General features: G+C 51.7%; 8 protein-coding genes across 8 annotated transcripts; 4 read left to right on the top strand and 4 right to left on the bottom strand.

Annotated features, from left to right (window-relative positions):
- Nucleotides 1-478: 478 nt before the first annotated feature.
- Nucleotides 479-1,111, top strand: PV05_10523 (uncharacterized protein; the record flags this gene model as incomplete). Its single annotated transcript, XM_013456968.1, has 1 exon — nt 479-1,111. The coding sequence occupies one exon, from the start codon at nt 479-481 to the stop codon at nt 1,109-1,111; it is 633 nt and encodes a 210-aa protein (XP_013312422.1).
- A 199-nt stretch (nt 1,112-1,310) lies between these two features.
- Nucleotides 1,311-3,255, bottom strand: PV05_10522 (uncharacterized protein). Its single transcript, XM_013456967.1, has one exon. The coding sequence runs from the start codon at nt 3,190-3,192 to the stop codon at nt 2,659-2,661; it is 534 nt and encodes a 177-aa protein (XP_013312421.1). The 5' UTR covers nt 3,193-3,255; the 3' UTR covers nt 1,311-2,658.
- A 2,435-nt stretch (nt 3,256-5,690) lies between these two features.
- Nucleotides 5,691-7,037, bottom strand: PV05_10521 (uncharacterized protein). Its single transcript, XM_013456966.1, has 2 exons — nt 6,758-7,037; nt 5,691-6,701 (listed from the first exon to the last, which is right to left on the bottom strand). Exons 1-2 carry the CDS (start codon nt 6,813-6,815, stop codon nt 5,842-5,844), a joined length of 918 nt encoding a protein of 305 aa, XP_013312420.1. The 5' UTR covers nt 6,816-7,037; the 3' UTR covers nt 5,691-5,841.
- A 1,260-nt stretch (nt 7,038-8,297) lies between these two features.
- PV05_10520 (uncharacterized protein) lies at nt 8,298-9,881 on the top strand. The gene is made up of 2 exons (XM_013456965.1): nt 8,298-9,415; nt 9,469-9,881. Exons 1-2 carry the CDS (start codon nt 8,504-8,506, stop codon nt 9,523-9,525), a joined length of 969 nt encoding a protein of 322 aa, XP_013312419.1. The 5' UTR covers nt 8,298-8,503; the 3' UTR covers nt 9,526-9,881.
- An 839-nt stretch (nt 9,882-10,720) lies between these two features.
- PV05_10519 (uncharacterized protein) lies at nt 10,721-11,678 on the top strand (the record flags this gene model as incomplete). The annotated part of the gene is made up of 1 exon (XM_013456964.1): nt 10,721-11,678. One exon carries the CDS (start codon nt 10,721-10,723, stop codon nt 11,588-11,590), a length of 870 nt encoding a protein of 289 aa, XP_013312418.1. The 3' UTR covers nt 11,591-11,678.
- Nucleotides 11,679-11,801: 123 nt separating this feature from the next.
- PV05_10518 (uncharacterized protein) lies at nt 11,802-12,868 on the bottom strand (the record flags this gene model as incomplete). The annotated part of the gene is made up of 2 exons (XM_013456963.1): nt 11,802-12,822; nt 12,852-12,868. The coding sequence occupies 2 exons, from the start codon at nt 12,866-12,868 to the stop codon at nt 12,099-12,101; spliced, it is 741 nt and encodes a 246-aa protein (XP_013312417.1). The 3' UTR covers nt 11,802-12,098.
- A 772-nt stretch (nt 12,869-13,640) lies between these two features.
- PV05_10517 (uncharacterized protein) lies at nt 13,641-15,509 on the top strand. Its single transcript, XM_013456962.1, has 5 exons — nt 13,641-13,711; nt 13,781-13,815; nt 13,885-13,994; nt 14,054-14,459; nt 14,509-15,509. The coding sequence occupies exons 1-5, from the start codon at nt 13,678-13,680 to the stop codon at nt 14,569-14,571; spliced, it is 648 nt and encodes a 215-aa protein (XP_013312416.1). The 5' UTR covers nt 13,641-13,677; the 3' UTR covers nt 14,572-15,509.
- PV05_10516 (uncharacterized protein) lies at nt 14,713-16,130 on the bottom strand. Its single transcript, XM_013456961.1, has 2 exons — nt 15,563-16,130; nt 14,713-15,508 (listed from the first exon to the last, which is right to left on the bottom strand). The coding sequence occupies exons 1-2, from the start codon at nt 15,870-15,872 to the stop codon at nt 14,733-14,735; spliced, it is 1,086 nt and encodes a 361-aa protein (XP_013312415.1). The 5' UTR covers nt 15,873-16,130; the 3' UTR covers nt 14,713-14,732.
- Between the last annotated feature and the right edge of the window lie 399 nt (nt 16,131-16,529).

The following is a 16,529-nucleotide window of genomic DNA, read 5'->3' as shown; positions in this document are numbered from 1 at the left end:
TGCGAACAATTTTCAAACGGAATCATTTTGTTACGTGCTGTCCAATTGCCCTCCGTTTTCCTTTTCATGGCCACCCCTACAAACGACCTGGTCATCCACGAGCTAACATCTCAATGAGAACACCTGTCTCCGCTGGCTCGCCCTCATCGTTTGGCCACGGTGCGGAGGCTCACGATCAGGGGCCGCTCCATCGGTTTGCTTCACCACTTTTCATTGTGTTTGGACATGAAATGATTCACTTTGTCTCTTGTCTCAGAGACAAACCTTCTTTGTTCTGCAGCGCGGCGTTCCCCTAGGAGAGTGCCATGACCTCTCAATAAATAGAGCTGCTGCTGCCGCTGCCGCTCATACCACGGTGAGAATCCAACGCCGCGTCGCGCTGAGTAGATCCATCCACGTATGCGGTAGTGGTGATGCTCAATTTGTATTTCCCCCTTTGCAAGCCACATTCCTCACACCAAATCAAGCTAGTTCCAACATGCAGCCTCATACCGGAAAACGCAAACGAGCTCCTCCTCGGAGCCAGGGAGACACAAGTGCGGCGGCGACATGGAATCAGATATTAAAAAATGGCCAGCCTCCAAAACCATCGGAATTACCTGCGCAGCTGATGAACCAGAATCGTCCGCAGGCTGCATTATTTCAACCTTCAGATCCCGCCGCCGTACGCTCGATCCCTGCTCAGCGGAGAGTAGCAACACCGGTCTTTCTAGGAAGGCCGAGGCCGAAAACACCTCCTTTCCCCTTTGCCGCCTGCACAGTAGGGCTCGATCCTGCCAGACTGCCATCAGAACCAGACCCGATTGCTGTGGCTGAGATCAATAGAGTGATACCGGAACCTCCTCGGAGAGCTAATGGCAAAAAGAACCTCGCTGCGATGGTGAAATTGCTCGAGACGGACGGGATGGGGTCATACGATGTTCCGCCTGCAAGGAAGAAACGAGAATTGGACAAACAACATGTGCAGCAGACTGATACTGGAGCGCGACAAGATCAGCCCGAGCTGGCGGAAGACATGAGCGGTGCAGACTTTGATGCGCTTTTCCAGAATCTGGCGGATTCCGGATTGGTGGATCTTCGCTCGGCTGATACACATTCGGCAGGGGACTAGTTAGATACGATCTAAGGAAACTTAACATGCACCTCTCGCAAAGTGATACTTCCACCACCAGAATTTGGAATTTGGATAACTCCTCACTGTCCCTGACATTTGGGATGGGACTTGGATGAGAGCATTGGAGTGGGACTTGGAAACCGCAATGGCAGTGCGTGGCAGGCAAATGACAACCTTTCAGGCTGTTCAAGGTGGAAATGCGATTTTTCAAAATCTCATAGCAGATACCGACCTCGCTTCGAGATTGGAAAGCACAAGAGATGAAGCTTGGGTGCGAAATGGAGCCAGGATTGCCAACGGAGACCATCAAACTCGTTAGCGGACCATGGTAGCACCACAGCTCCTTCATTGCATTCCTGTTCCTCGGTCATCTGCACATCCTGCCATTGCTTCGGTAAATAGGGCTATCAGACAAGGTCGAATGAATCTCTGGCATTCAGTCGGCTCTGGTGAGCGCCTACACTGTTGGACCGACTCTGTCCTAGGGTGTCATAGACAGGACGAATAGCTGAGTTCGCAAATGGATAGTAGAGCTCCTGAAGTCAAGATCGTGGTCCAGTACATCCTTCCTCCAGATCAATGCAATGGTATTGTCTTTCCTGCGCGTTCCATTGTTGAAGGGACACGGATTCTCTTCTCCTCTTGACAGCAACCTAAAGCTCAGGATGGTTCTTTCGCTCCCCTATATGCTGCCAGATAATCCATTGAATTGACCGTCGCATATCGTCGGCAAAGGGTGGTATCTTCGGTAAGGACTTAGCGTGGTCTGGGCATTCCGATTGTCTTCCACTTCGTCTTCCTCTTGCTCTTCCTCTTCCTCTTCCTCTTCTTCCTCTTTCTCTTCCTCCTAGACTCTTGTAAGATGGTGCAGACTCCTGTTGCCTCCGTGGCTGCAGTGTTTGGTCATTGCATCTCGATGGCCCGGGCTAAACCATACAATCATGCAACCATGCGTTCTGGGCCTGACGAGATCTACAGATCTACTCTTCGAGGCATCTCAGAGAATGGCCGCTGCCAACTTGCCCTGCCATCAATGTTAGGGTTCTCCTTCAGTATGGAGAAAATGTTGGTTGGAGATGGACCTTTCCCTTTGTGAGAAAGACGCTCTGCGCTGCACCAAAGCACAATGGCAGTTCACTTCTGTGGTTGTCCGGCGGTGAAAGGGATACCGCCTCACCACCTCGCTAGCGCCAGGCACTGCCTGTGCCATGGACTAATATCGCGTCCTGGGTGTCCGAATTTGGGATTTGGACTTTCATATCCACCTCACAAAGAGTACGACAGATTTCTTGTAACAACACCTTCGATCGCGTCTTGTTGTAGGTAAAGGCTTTGATACACTCTCATCCAAGCACGAGCAAGGCTGACTCCTGCGCTGTCAGTGAATGATCCCCGTCCGCGCGACCATGGTCAACATGGCAGCGAATGAGGCGAGAGATGTCCAAGCCCAATATGGCCGCGACGACATCATCGACGACGTCGCGGTAACCCTGCGGAATCACACGGAAGACATGGTAGCTCATCCCCATCCCATAAATATCTTGTCAAATCCACTGACTCAACTTGAGACCAACAACAATCTCAACAACACCACAATCGACAACACCGTCAACTTGACTCAAACTCTGAACAATCAGGCAGTAGACACTGTATGTCATGGACTCTCTGAACACCTCATGTTGAAAGTACTGACATAATGCGAGGACAACAACCTCCTCTACACCGAGTCGACTTTCATCACCGCACCCTCTCTTCAAGCCTCTGTCGAGAACAATCGGCCGCGCCCAAGTAATCAATATGATGCTCAATATCTTGCTCAGCGCGTTCTTGCTGCTGCCACTCAATTGGTTGGAGGTGCCACCAGTGGTCGAACAGAACGTGATCAGAGTCCTCCTGCTGGCCATGGTTATGTCGAAGCTGGCACATATCTTGATTATTCTGATGGCCGAGCTCCCAATGCCGGAACGCTTCAATCGCATCATGGCAGTGAGTAAATTGAAGAATCTGGCAACACTGTCATCTGATGCTGACTTTGATACCGTAGGCACGCGTGTTTCCTCTGGGAATTCGCAATCCATGGGTTATCTGCCACGTCGTCAGTATGCTCCTCGTCACACGATTGAGGGCTACGCCTATCTTCCAACCAGCGCTGGATACCAAGATCTGGGAACTGGAATTCAGCCAGTTGATAGGCCTGTACTTCATCATGCACGGCCTTCTGGAAGAACTCCGTATTCTCACGCTTCGGGACTTGGAGTTCGTCGACCAATTCCAGCCACTGTGGGACTAGACATCAATGTGGGATTTCCAGCTACTCCAGGTTATGCTGGTCCAGTTGGTGACATAACAGTTGGTGACCTGGCCATCGATCCCAACCTTGAAGGTGCAACGGGTTATGCTGAAATAAATACCAATGGTGAAGAATATCCTGGTGCCTTATTCGACAAGTTGCTTGAAGAGAATGATGCTGGTGTTTACGACAACATGCTTGAAAACGATGCTGGCGCAGTCGCAGTCGCAGTTGATGCTGGTGCTGGTGTGTACGACAATATGCTTGGAAACGATGCTGGCGCAGTTGATGCTGGTGCTGGTGCTGATACGGGTGGTGCTCCTCATTCAAATGTTCAAGACGACATGCCTGCTCCTCGCAGCCGTGGACGTCCAAGAGGTTCGAAGCGAAAGGCGCCTTCGGATGAACAGAAAAACAACAAACCGGCTACTCGCGTTCGCATTACTCCTCCTGCCCCGCCAGTCACCTTACCCGATGGAAAACCCAGTCTCACAGCGTCTTTGGGCGACCCTGCTGTCCCCTCAACACACCAACGCAAATTGCCCTCACTCGTCGACGCGGCTGACCCCTTCTGCTGTCATTTGTGCTATCACTGTTTCATCCAAAAATCCACCCTCCGAGACCACTACTACGACACACACAAGGAGCAACTTGGCCTCACCCGCAAGAGCTTGAACGACTATCACTATGCGAAGAGAGAGAATATGAAGACTCTTTCTTGGTACAACGCTCAGGGTCTCGACACGACTTACAGAGGTACGGATCGCAAACAAATCAATGCTCGTCGTCGAATGGTCGCGGGCTTGAAGACAACTGATCCAAACTATCTGCGAGACGTGTACAAAGACACGACTGCTGAGAAATACAAGTTGAAGAAAACTTGAGAAGTGCTTTTTCTCGCGGTGTGGTCGTTGGTCGTTCAGGATAGAGAGCGGCCGTTCATTGGTCAGAACTGTGATTACATAAGTCCTGGATAGCATGAATCATAATTATGTAATCAGCTGAAATTCCATGACTCGAACATTCTCCTTCCGTTTCCACTACTTGTAGTCTTTTTTCCTAGGTTCTTGGGGTTCGACATTCTGAGGAAGTTGGACTGCTCGGTTCGATACGCGGCACGGAACTCGTGGAGATTATTAAATTTTGTCTATAACAATATCCCGCCCACCGAGACGACGAAGAACCGATGGGGAAGCTCCTGTCTTAGTTTGCAGCTACAAATTACAACTCCATTTTGCAGGGCAGTTTCGAGGCGCTTATTGCTCGTGGCGGTGACATCGGACTTGACGTCCTCGGTGGATGGAGGGGAAAGAGGACCACAACGAGCAACGGATTTTCGACTGGCTTGAAACCCCGAGTGGCACACATTAGCTTCATGCCGGTCAAGCGCAGGGAAAGTCCTTGCTGTTTATAGTCGTCGTTCGGAGAGGCTTTGGTGCTTATAAATGATTAGCAAATGTTACCCTACGAGGGAGCTGTCTTTCATAGTCCAAGATTCTCAAAGTAGAGCCGAAGTAAACTCCTCCAGGTGGTCTTTCTTAAAGCTGGGCGAGCTGGGCAGCTCCCACTGATGTTTTCACTCCCCTTTCGGGTCGCGTGCTTTTGACCAGGTCGTTGGGGAGTAGGATGACGCGTCGAGCAGTGTCCTTCACTTCCGGGGTGCCTCTAATGATACGCATGTCGTCAACGAGGAAGGGAAAAAGTAACTCCACGCGACAGGTTTACGACGGAAGCACATTCAGAAAACATAGGACCATCGTTGTTTAAATAGCCGGGACTTGTTCCAACGTCAGGCAGGACATATGCCCAAGGATTGGGGGGAAGGAATTTAGCACATTTAGTCAAATCACTGCGAAAGGTATGGTGTTCTGGTTGGAACAGAATTTAGTGGCACGTCACCTAGTGCTGACTTGACGGCGATTGACCTTGTTCAAAGCAGCGGCAGTCGTTGAGGAAGTCTCATCCTAAACAAGATAGAAGTTGCCGCCATCAGAACTGGTCAACATCCGGAGTCACAGCTAGCACAACCGTCCATCTTATATTGACCCATCTCCTTTTGATGAATGTCGAAGCGGCAGTTGGACCTCGCATCAGATAAGAACCCCTCCTAACACTTGGATCGTCTCTAACTACTACTTAAATATCAGGATCTCCTGCCACTTACATTGTCCCCGCGCTGTTTATCGTCGATGCCGTTCCTACCTGACAGATGATCGTCAATGCTGTTTATCGTCGAACGGCATCCTAGCGCCAAATTACACGATATTACTCAGGACACCGTAGTACTTGTATTTGTGTTTGATGACCTTTCTTCATTGGGTGGCTGGCTGGCACAATATGTAGATCTAACCCTATTTGCTTTTCCCATCCTCCACACCTGCCCCGACCTGCTTGCTATGCTTGCCGAATGTATCTTCAAAAATCAGGGGTGGAATGCTCATGACTTGTCGGGGAAGCCGAAATCGACACCGAATTCGGGATACACGAATCGCGTTACGCCCTTCTGGGAGATCTCGGCCAACGAGGCAAGATCACCGTCTGAGAGTTTGACAATGTGTTTGTTCTCGTCGATCCGAGAAGGTGTGACGGATTTGGCAAGTACCGAGCTTCCTCGGGCAATGTGGTAGCTCAGCAGAATGGATCCTGGGGTGGTTCCCTTTTCCTCGGCGAGCTTGACAACGTGAGGGTCCTTCATCAATGGACTACCTGTGCTGCCCAGCGGGCTGTATGCTGTGATGTGGATTCCCTTTTCTTTGCAGTAGTCGACGATTTCTTGTTGAGGTAGCAATGGATGGTTCTCAATCTGGTTGACGGCAGGGACGACATCCACATTCGGCACAAGCTCCTCCAGATATCGCTTGGAGTAGTTGCAGACACCAATGGCCTTGACCTTGCCGGTCTTGAGCAACTTCTGCATGTCCTTGTAGGTGTCTACATGGGATCGGTCACGGATCAGATCTCGACTCCCGTCTGGCAATTTGGGAAATTTCTCGTGGTTGCCGTTGGGATTCATGGCAATAGGCCAATGCATGAGGTAAAGGTCGACATAGTCAAGACCCAGCAGTCCCAGGCTGATGTTTAGGTTCTGCTCCACCCTTGTGTGATACGTGCACCATAGTTTTGTCGTAATGAACAGCTCACTTCTCGAGATCCCTGTTGCTGCAAGACCCTCTTTGATGCCGTCACCGACCTCTTTCTCATTGCCGTACACGTAGGCGCAGTCGATGTGTCGGTAACCGGATTTGATTGCGTGTGCAACGGCGGCGCGGACCTGGCCTTCTGGACTCTGCCATGTTCCTGCGAGATTGTGTTAGACACGCAACTCATAGCGTGGAGGACAGGAGTAAACATACCCAAACCCAATGCGGGAATGTTGGCGCCAGTGTTGAGCTTGAAAAGGGTGTCAGTCATGGTGTCAGGTGAGTTCGGGATGTCGTGTATCAAACGGAGGGATTGAAGCTGGAAGATTTGCAGAAGCGAACGCCAATATAAGCGAATGTGGGCTTTGGGAAAGCACAGTTGGGTGACAGTCTGCCTCTGCCCAGGTGTCTAAGGTACTAGTAAGACCGTTGAGAATTAAATCATTCGAATGCTGTGCCGCCGCGGAGCGCAGTCGGCAATTGAGCAATAGCCTGTTATCGATAAAGGCGGCTATCGGTTATGGCTGGCCTGGCCTCCCCCCTGGTGCCCCGCCATTGGCAACCGCAGCATTTCCCTTATCGCCTCGTCGCTCCCAATAATACCGACAGACCGTCAATGTTACAGTTCACATGCAATGAACCAACCACTCATGGTGAAAATGATTTTCCCAACCTGGGGATCTTCTTTCCAACTAAACGACATGGCAGCTCAGGTCACACAAGTTCCAGGGTGCAGGGTCCTAACCGATCTCGAGCCTTGCCCTTTCAGCTTTCGAGACAATCCTACTGCAAGCGGGTCGCCGTGGCGTCATCTCAGGGATCACGCATGTCCAGTCACTCGAGTCCAGTGTCGCCAGTGTTTGGTGTTCCAGAAAAAATAGAACTTTGGAGACAAACCCAACCACCAAAGCTGGAGGAGACGGCCCACTCAGCGGACCGCAGCCTGATCCGCCTCAGCTTCAGGGCTTCCTTCCAAGCTGGCCTGATATGGTAATTCCCACCGGCGCCACTTCAGGAGCTTGGAGCATCAAGTCACATTTTGAATTTTCGCCATGTCGCAGAATTATTGCACGGTCTCCAGTTGTTTGAAAGACAGTGATATCTCGTTTTCCTCCGGCTGTATGGATACCGCTCACCGCCGAGCCTCTCACAGCCCTGGTCTTCGAAAAGACCCTGGATTTGCTGAATGCATATCAAGCGTAATCACAGGTTACACAGCATCAAACTACTGCCGCGTCTCAACCTCCGGGGTTGTCGTGGCGTTTTTGTGTAACATTGAACCAGGTCAATATCAAGGATGTGATACATCGCCTCTTCTTCTTGTCTACACCGACTTTACGGACGTCTAAAAGAGAATCGAATCCGGCGCACAATGCACCGAGGACCTCGCCTGCCTTGTGTGACCAAGGAGAGATCTCTTGTGATTCTTCGAAGGATGAGTGACGAAGTCGTCTCGTGGAAGGATCACCCACCAAATGACCACAGCAGCAGCGGATGTTTGCCTTAGGCACATGGAATGAACAAAGCATTGTTGCGGCCCGCTGCCGATGACAGCTTAGTGTAGGATCTCGCTCCAAGCTAACTTGGGTCTTGGGTATCATCCTCCAGATAGGGCAACTTTCAGGTTCGACTCCTCGCTCCGCTTTCTCTGCCATATGGATTTTCCGACCATGTCAAACCTGTGCGTGTGGAGTAGATCATGGTTCGCGATCCATACAGGCCAGCTTCCTTCCATAATTCACTTGTCTGGTAGGTCATTGGTCGCTTTACTGCCTGCCGTATTGGTGTGAAGACCCTTTGCTGCGAATGCTTGCAAGGCAGGCACGGGGCAATATATAGACCCTTCAGTTCACAGGAATCCCCTGGTCACTCGCCTAGCCAAACCATTAAGTATATAACGACCATCCCATCTACAGGTTCGATCTCAGATCCGTTTCCATACGCAAAAGAACTTCCAAAATGGCCGACGTCCTCATCCAGCAACCCTCTCACCTTCCTCAGTTCCGCACTGACCGTGATGGTGTGGCCTTCGAGGCTCTCTGCGACGAGATCGAAGCGGCGGATATTGCTGCAGACCAAGCTACGAAGCAAAATGTACAACATAACGAAGAAGAGTGGAGCCCTTCCCAATTCGATGCAGAGAAAGACAAGACTCAATTCCGCCAATACGAGAATGCCTGTGACAGAGTGAAGAACTTTTACAAGGAGCAACACACCAAACAAACAGTAGCCTATAACCTCAAAGCCCGGAATGATTTCCACTCCAAGACCCGAGCTGAGATGACCATTTGGGAGGCCATCGAACGCCTGAACACCTTGATCGACGAATCCGACCCAGACACCGAACTCAGTCAGATCGAACATCTTCTGCAGTCCGCCGAGGCTATGCGTCGTGACGGCCGTCCTCGCTGGATGCAACTCACCGGCTTGATCCACGATTTGGGCAAGCTCTTGTTCTTCTTCGATGCTCAAGGTCAATGGGACGTCGTCGGTGACACTTTTCCTGTTGGTTGTGCCTTTGACGAGAAGATCATCTATGGCAACAAGTCCTTCACTGAGAATCCAGACTACAATGACTCGATCTACAGCACCAAGTACGGCATTTACTCCTCAGGCTGCGGCCTCGACAGTGTCATGCTCTCCTGGGGTCATGATGAGTACCTCTACCACGTTGTGAAAGAGCAGTCCACCCTTCCTGACGATGCTCTCGCCATGATCCGATACCACAGCTTCTACCCGTGGCACCAACAGGGGGCCTACCGCGACCTCATGAACGAGAAGGACCACAAGATGCTTCATGCCGTCAAGAGATTCAATCCTTACGACCTTTACAGCAAGAGTGATGGGAAACCATCCGTCGAGGAACTCAAGGTATGCTCCCTGCCTATCCGAACTGTGAGACATGTTGCTGACTAACTTGTTAGCCGTACTACCTCGAGCTGATCGACGAATATTTTCCCAACAAGGTCATCAAGTGGTGAACACCTTGGGTCGCCGTCACCAATACTCAGCATGTTTTGAGCGTTTGTCTTACTTTCATATGTTAGGCGAGGGATATAGGAGCACTCGTCTTTATGTCCAAGACCATCACTGGGATAGAATCCTTGATCCTGGACGTAACCGGAGGTCGTTGTTGAGACATTATCCGTATGTTGCAGCCTCAGAATAATATTGACACATCACCTACCGATCACCTGGTGATCATACAAGCATGTGTTACATTTCATTGATGGTTCACACTCGACTTCCTCCGCGCACATGTGCATTTACCAGATTGTAGATTGGAGAGTCGCGGCACCGAATTCAAGGAAATGCCGCCGAAAAGTTGATCAGAGGCTCCGTGATTCATTCAGCCACGAGCATGTTGCTTGAGGCTCACCCTTGATTCCTCATAGGCCAAGCATGACCAGCATAAAAGAACCGTGCATGTTGTGGCAACAAGACACATACTGTCCCAGTCCTCTGTCATCGGCTCGTATTACAGCACTCCAACCCCGCGAGAGAGACAGAGAAACATTCTATGTATCACAACGTATCACAACCTCCAGCCCGGTTGTTTTTTCCGGTCCCCTGATCCGTGTCGACATGCCACAATATCTCGTGTATTTGCCAAGTAGTACCTAGGTAGTGAATTCACGACCTGGCTCAGCTCCTCTGAGATGAAGGTGATGCCGCCCCCGCGTGGCGCGAGCTGGTCACCTTGGATGGATGCTTACCTTACTAAGCATTGGCCTGTGAAAGCGGCGCCTCACGATCCTTGTTGACGTCGTCCGCCGTAGTTCGAGAGCACCTCACGATGTGATCACGGATGTCCGTTGTCCGTGTGTGTGAAATTTGCCCTGCTCACCCACCAGGCACCCGTGGGTAGCAGTTGATGTAAAACATACCTCTACAAAGATGCCGTGGTTTGCCTTTACAAGTAGTTGGAATCGGGTAGTAGGTTGCGCCGAGTGTTGGGGGATTGGCTAGACTCAGTCGTGAGTTGCGCCGAGACCTGGGGCCACGGGAAAGAAAGCTCTACTATACTCCGTACGGAGGCTTGCAATTACTTGGTACTTATGGGTAGCTGGAGTCGGTCGTGAGTGGGCGCCGGTGACTTGCTAGCTACGGAATACAAACACCCTTTTAGGAGACAACGGGGTACTGTTCCGATCGGTCTGGTCGACTTCCAGCGCTATGCCTCTTCCCCTGATCCACTACCTGTACCCCTCCGGATTGCCCAAGTACCTTCCGCAGCATGAGGACGGCGAGCCCAGCTGGGCGCTGGTGACTGGTGCCACTGACGGGATCGGTCGCGCTCTGTGTGTCGAGCTGAGCGCCCGGGGCTTCAACGTGGTGCTGCACGGGCGCAACCCCAGCAAGCTAGCACGCGTGCGCGATGAGCTGCAGGCCCAGCACCCGCAGCGCCGGTTCCGCACGGTCACGGCCGATGCGGCTTCGTTCTCCCAGGCGGACATCGATCGAATCACCGGCGAGATCGCGGATGTGCCGCTCACGGTGCTCATCAACAACGTCGGCGGCACGGGCGTGCTCTCGTCCAACTTCATGCATTTCAAGGACACGACTCCCGCCGAAATCGACGGTGTGTTTAAGGTCAACGTGCTCTTCGCCCTGCAGTTGACGCGCGCCCTGCTGCCGCAGCTCCAGCACCAACAAGCCCCGACGCTCGTCATGACCTGCGGCAGCCAGGCGCACGTAGGCCAGCCGTATATCGCCGCGTATTCCGCCACCAAGGGCGCCCTGCACGCCTGGACACGCGCCTTGGCCGCCGAGCAGCGCGCCCTTGGTGGCTCGCAGGTCGATATTCTTGAAGTGGTGATCGGCGCAACGTATACACAGGCGTTCGAGGGTGACAGCAATTTTCCGACCGGGTCTATCCATGCCCACGCCAGATGTCGTGGCCCGCGCGGCGCTCGCCAGGGTCGGCCTCGGACATCGCTCCGTGTATGCGTACTTCTGGCATCGCGTGCAGACGTTTTGCCTGGACCTGCTGCCGACCAGCGTCGCGGATGGTCTTGTGGCGAAGATACTGAAACCGAGCGTTAAGACGAAAGCAAGATAGAGAGAAAGTTATTACCATACGGGGTACGGATACTGGGGGTATCAAATAGAAAAGAATCGAGAACTTTCGAAAAAATGTACTAACACTGGTCGTGACGTTACGATGGGCCTGATCACGACATTGAGCGTGGGAAGAGAGGGGTTTACAGGACCAGGAGACGGCATGTTGCCATGCGGGCTTCAGGAAGAGATCGAAGTGCAATGAGGACTAGTATTGTGGGACGACTTATCATTTCATTGCGTCCATGCTCGGCCTCTCTTTCATATCTCAAGAGCAGGCAGCATTCCATAGTCGTGAAGTAGAGCCCAGCTCCCTATCGTCATTCCAGTTCCAGTTCCAGTTCCACTTCGGCATCATTCCATTGCCTCTCTAGACGACCCTTTCTGTCCCATATCATCACTGATCTCCAGGAGACACACGCAAGCACCAGCTCGAACAGACGAAAACACACCACCACCAAGAGAACGCCCAGCCCAACACATGTTGCTGCTTCTATTGCGTTTGACACTCTGACTGCTGTTGCTGTTGCTGTTGCTGATGGTAATCTTGTGGCAGCAGCGGCTGCTGTTGCTGTTGTGGCTGCTGTGGCTGTTGATGCTGCTGCTGCTGCTGCTGCTGCTGTTGTTGTTGCTGCTGCTGTTGTTGTTGCTGCTGCTGTGGTTGCTGTGGCTGCTGCTGCTGTGGTGGTGGTGCCGGGAGGAGAGGGGGAAGATTGGCAAGGCCGGCAGCAGGAGCACCCCTCGGGCGATGTCGTGTAGGTCTGACCATGCCATTGCGGCTGGCTTCAACATGCCACCTGTCGCGTACGGCCTTCAGAGTCCCCTGGTTGGTGGTGCCGTTCTTGAGCAGGTCGAATCGCTCCCAAGCATTTGCTGGAGCCGGCGCCGTGGCGAGGCCGAGGAACTTGTAGATTTCCATCTCGATTTGAGAAGGACCGGCGGCGAAGAGACGGGTCCCAGTTACTGGGTCGCTGAGCGGCACCCATGGGCCGTTGTCAAGGCGGATTTCGAAGGCCATTGCCTCGTCACGTCCGCTGTTAGGCGTGCGCCTAACGCGCCCATTGTTGGCGTCGTACAAGATTCTCACTTGCACCCGCCGGCTGTTGACCGGGGTGGTGTACTCGAAGACATCGCCCTGTTGGAACGGGCGGGCGATGGGATCGGCGGCGGCGGCGGCTGCTGTCAAGTATTCAAACTTGACTTTGTCGGGCTGTTCGCTATAAACGCATATGTTAGTTTATCTGACAGGAGAGAATCGACCATGTCGATATAGGGCTGCGTAATGACGAGGGAGAGGGATAAAGAGCGAAAAGACAAATGAAAACATGATTGTGAAGGAGGATAGTAGAAAGATATGTTTTGACGAAGGCGGGATGGGGAGGGAGTACGGTAGAAAGGTATGCTTTGATGAAGGCGGGATGGTGAGGAAGGACGGTACAAAGGTATGCTTTGACAAGGCGGGGTGGAAAGGGGGAACGGTAGAAAGGTATGCTTTGAAAGGGACATGATGGGAGTGATGGTGATCCAGCTTCACAAGTATGGATAGACAGGGTGACTGGATGGCGTGTATTCTGAACAAACAAGTGCTTCTTGTGCAACTGACGATGCCCTCAGAACAACCGTCAACAGCAAGGGGATGGATATGAATTGAGACGACGACCCAGGATATCGGAGTTGCATGGGAGCTTGTGAAGAGCAGGCATCATCGCTGAACAACATGGTCTGTGGAAGGTGTGCGCGCCAGTCTCATCTGGTTCTTGAGAAAACCGCCGACACGGCGTGTCTTTGTGCATGAAAAGACATCTTGTGCTGCTCTGAAGGGATGTTGTCGTCCACCTTGAACAATGAGGGAAGGAGTTAAAGAGACATGCACTTACCAGACCATGGTGATTGAAGTTTAGCGTTGTGTGAAAATGGTAGGTCAAGCGAGAGGCAGCGCAGACAAGGAAGGTCAAGCGAGTCGTCGGATAATCATCGGAAGAAGGTTGTGGACAGTGAAATGGGAGTAGATATACTCTGTCCAGAACCATTCACAGGGTGAGGTAGAATTCTCAATAGGGAACGCAAGGACAATGGTGAAATCTACTCAAATAGCTAGGCTGGATGGTAATGTCACCCTCTATTCAGATTCCTATTCGCTGGAGCGGGTCTGCTAACCATTGACGCGACAAACAGGCCTGATGCTGGCTGCTTCAGTCGACGATGAACAGGTATGTCACCCTACAAGCAGATGCGGATCAAGTGCGATGAAAGATTCAGGCTGATAAGACTATGCGCAGGTCGAGACAGAGCTGGCCGAGGTCAAATCCCAGGCGAAAATGATCTTCAGACGGCTGAATCGCAATTCAGAGCAGCAGGCGAGCATAGAATCTGGCCAATACACATTGCAGTACGGGCAAGATCCTTGAAACGGGTCCGCAGTTTGGATTACTGAGCGACGGAATCTAGCTACATCATCAAAGACTCAGTGTGCTTCCTATGCATCTGCGACCGCTCCTATCCTCGAAAACTGGCCTTTACCTACCTCTCCGACCTGGCGCAAGAATTCACCACGATTTACCCTTCTCAGCAATACCTCTCCGCGACGTTACGGCCTTACGCTTTCGTCGAGTTCGACACGTACATCCAGCGAACGAAGAAAGTCTACCAGGACAGCCGAGCGAGCGCGAACCTGGATAAATTGAACGATGAGTTGAAGGATGTTACAAAGGTCATGACCAAGAACATCGAGGATCTACTGTATCGCGGAGACAGCTTGGAAAGAATGGGCGAGATGAGCGGCCGGTTAAGAGAGGACAGCAAAAAATACCGAAAAGCCGCAGTGCGAATAAATTGGGAGTTGATGCTGAAACAGGTCAGTTGCGTGCACGCCCTTCGCGTTGTGGTACTGACAAAGACGACAGTACGGACCTTTCGCCGCTCTTGGATTGATCATGATTTTTTTCTTGTGGTGGCGCTTCTTCTGAGCGACTTATTGGCGAGTCTTCGATGATCGTATGGATAGTAAAATTGGCGGCTACCAGTCGCGCACAAGATACCCTGTTTGCGGCTGTCTCTGGTGTAGGATTTCGACAGAAGTTCTTGGTGTTGAGCCACTTGGGAATGTTTGATTACGAGAAACAGCACTTCATATTTCATCTTCTTCCTCGTCGAAATCGTCCTCGACACCCATATCATACAGGATCCTTCCACCTTCACCTCCACCACCAGCTTTCTGAGCATCGAAGTATGGCAGCACTACGCCTTCTCGCTCCAATCTCTGGCGCTCAGTCAGGCCAAGCTCGAAGGTCATGCCTGACAATTGCTGGTCAACATTCTCGTCTTCTTTCGGCTTACGGAAAAGAGGATGATCATCAAGCAATGTGATGATCTCCCGAAACGCTTGAGGACCGGAGCTCGGTTGTTGCGCTTTGGTTGTCCTGGGTAGGAAGTACCATTCCAGTACACCTCTGCCGCTTTTTCTGCGGTGCTCAAGTTCCAGGACAATCCCGCGTTCTTCAAGTTTCAAGGTACTTTTGGGTTTGAAACCAACCAGCACTCCCTCAGTCTCCTCGGCCAAACCATAGGCAGGTGCCACAAGCGACTTTGCTCTTGCAGCTTGCTCGGCCAGAAGAATGGGCAGTGAATGGACGGTTATGATTGTTGTGGCGAGGTATGACAGGAGGGAAAGCGGCGATGGAAGATATGACGTCGATGTTGATCCTGGCGAAGAAGGAAGTGGTATATCAGTGTGATGGACTGCCACCAGTGAAATTTGTAGCTGGTCCTGCGCCTGTTGCGGTCCTCGGGCTTGTTGAGGCGGCTGTAGCAAAGACGATAGGAATGCTGTCAAATTCAGACGCGAAGCTGGATTTGTGGATATCGAGGCCAGTGTCGTTAATGAGTCAACTATGATCAGATGTCCTGTATGCGTTAGTATATCTGATGGCCATGGCGTTTCGTGTGAAAATCGCTTACGCTTGCTCCCAGAACGTGCCAGCAACTCCATCACCTCCCTAGCGATCCTCTCTGGGCTCTTGCCCTCGTCGTAGCACGTGACAAAATGGTCCACATCTCGCGGCTTGACAAACGTCTCGAAAGCCAGGAATATCGTACTTGTCTTTGAGAGCCTAGATCGGCGCAAGTATTCACGCACTAGAGGCTTTGCAGTTTGCTCTAGAGTATCGAGGACGAGGGTGAATGGGCTTGCGTGATCGCGTTGATTGAGTAGTTTGGAGATCAAGAGGAGATTGTGCGTACGGCGGTGGGAGAGGTTCGTTAGCGCCATGTAATTTCTATCTTTGATCGTCGCACACTTCCTGCTGAAGACTTGAGAACAACGCAAAGGCTGGGCAAAAAGCCAATGAATGAGGTGTGGGAATGTCCCTTTTCAGTCCAGCCTTGCCAGACTCGAGGGTTTCCAGTTGCGTTCCCTTCCGGCTCTTAGAGATCGGAGTCTCAACCACGGAATGAGCTTTTTGGAGATCTTGTTGCGCGTCTGTAATCTGTAGAGTTATCACGGTGATCTTCGTTTCCGACTCTATTGGTCTCTTGTTGCGTTTTGGGTGGTGATGTCGACAATGCCATTGTCTTGGCGTAGCAAGCAATAGTGAAATCTACTGGGAGGTCACGTGGGTGCCATCCGCCCAGACCGATGCCGCTTTTAAGACACCCTGCTTGCGACTCATCCTCTTCTCACCTCTGCTCACCCTTCGGCTTACGCTTCAACTCATGAAGAGTAGAGAACCATCTATAAGATGTTAAACCAATGTTCTATAAATATTCCCCTTGATGCTCGACAACCCTTGAACAACTTGGAATGGATAGGTACTGTAACAGTTTACACCGTGTCGCTGATGAGGACGCTGGCCTCGGGAAAGCCGGTGTTTCGTGCTCAGCGCCAACTAGTGCATCAAGCAGAAAACCATGGCTGAGTGGATTACTA

This window comes from Exophiala xenobiotica (genome assembly GCF_000835505.1).
Source record: "Exophiala xenobiotica strain CBS 118157 unplaced genomic scaffold supercont1.6, whole genome shotgun sequence".
Classification (NCBI taxonomy): Eukaryota; Fungi; Ascomycota; class Eurotiomycetes; order Chaetothyriales; family Herpotrichiellaceae; genus Exophiala; species Exophiala xenobiotica.
This window is presented reverse-complemented; position numbering and strand designations above follow the sequence as displayed.

Bases quoted from the DNA above. Each gene is read 5' to 3' on its own strand.
- PV05_10522 (XM_013456967.1), bottom strand. From the start codon at position 3,192: ATGGATTGCGAATTCCCAGAGGAAACACGCGTGCCTACGGTATCAAAG.
- PV05_10521 (XM_013456966.1), bottom strand. From the start codon at position 6,815: ATGACTGACACCCTTTTCAAGCTCAACACTGGCGCCAACATTCCCGCA. The intron at 6,702-6,757 runs GTATGTTTACTC...ACAATCTCGCAG, and splicing joins CATTCCCGCATTGGGTTTGG to GAACATGGCAGAGTCCAGAA.
- PV05_10520 (XM_013456965.1), top strand. From the start codon at position 8,504: ATGGCCGACGTCCTCATCCAGCAACCCTCTCACCTTCCTCAGTTCCGC. The intron at 9,416-9,468 runs GTATGCTCCCTG...CTAACTTGTTAG, and splicing joins CATCCGTCGAGGAACTCAAG to CCGTACTACCTCGAGCTGAT.
- PV05_10517 (XM_013456962.1), top strand. From the start codon at position 13,678: ATGGTGAAATCTACTCAAATAGCTAGGCTGGATG. The intron at 13,995-14,053 runs GTACGGGCAAGA...GACGGAATCTAG, and splicing joins TCTGGCCAATACACATTGCA to CTACATCATCAAAGACTCAG. The intron at 14,460-14,508 runs GTCAGTTGCGTG...CAAAGACGACAG, and splicing joins GGGAGTTGATGCTGAAACAG to TACGGACCTTTCGCCGCTCT.
- PV05_10516 (XM_013456961.1), bottom strand. From the start codon at position 15,872: ATGGCGCTAACGAACCTCTCCCACCGCCGTACGCACAATCTCCTCTTG. The intron at 15,509-15,562 runs GTAAGCGATTTT...TAACGCATACAG, and splicing joins GGCACGTTCTGGGAGCAAGC to GACATCTGATCATAGTTGAC.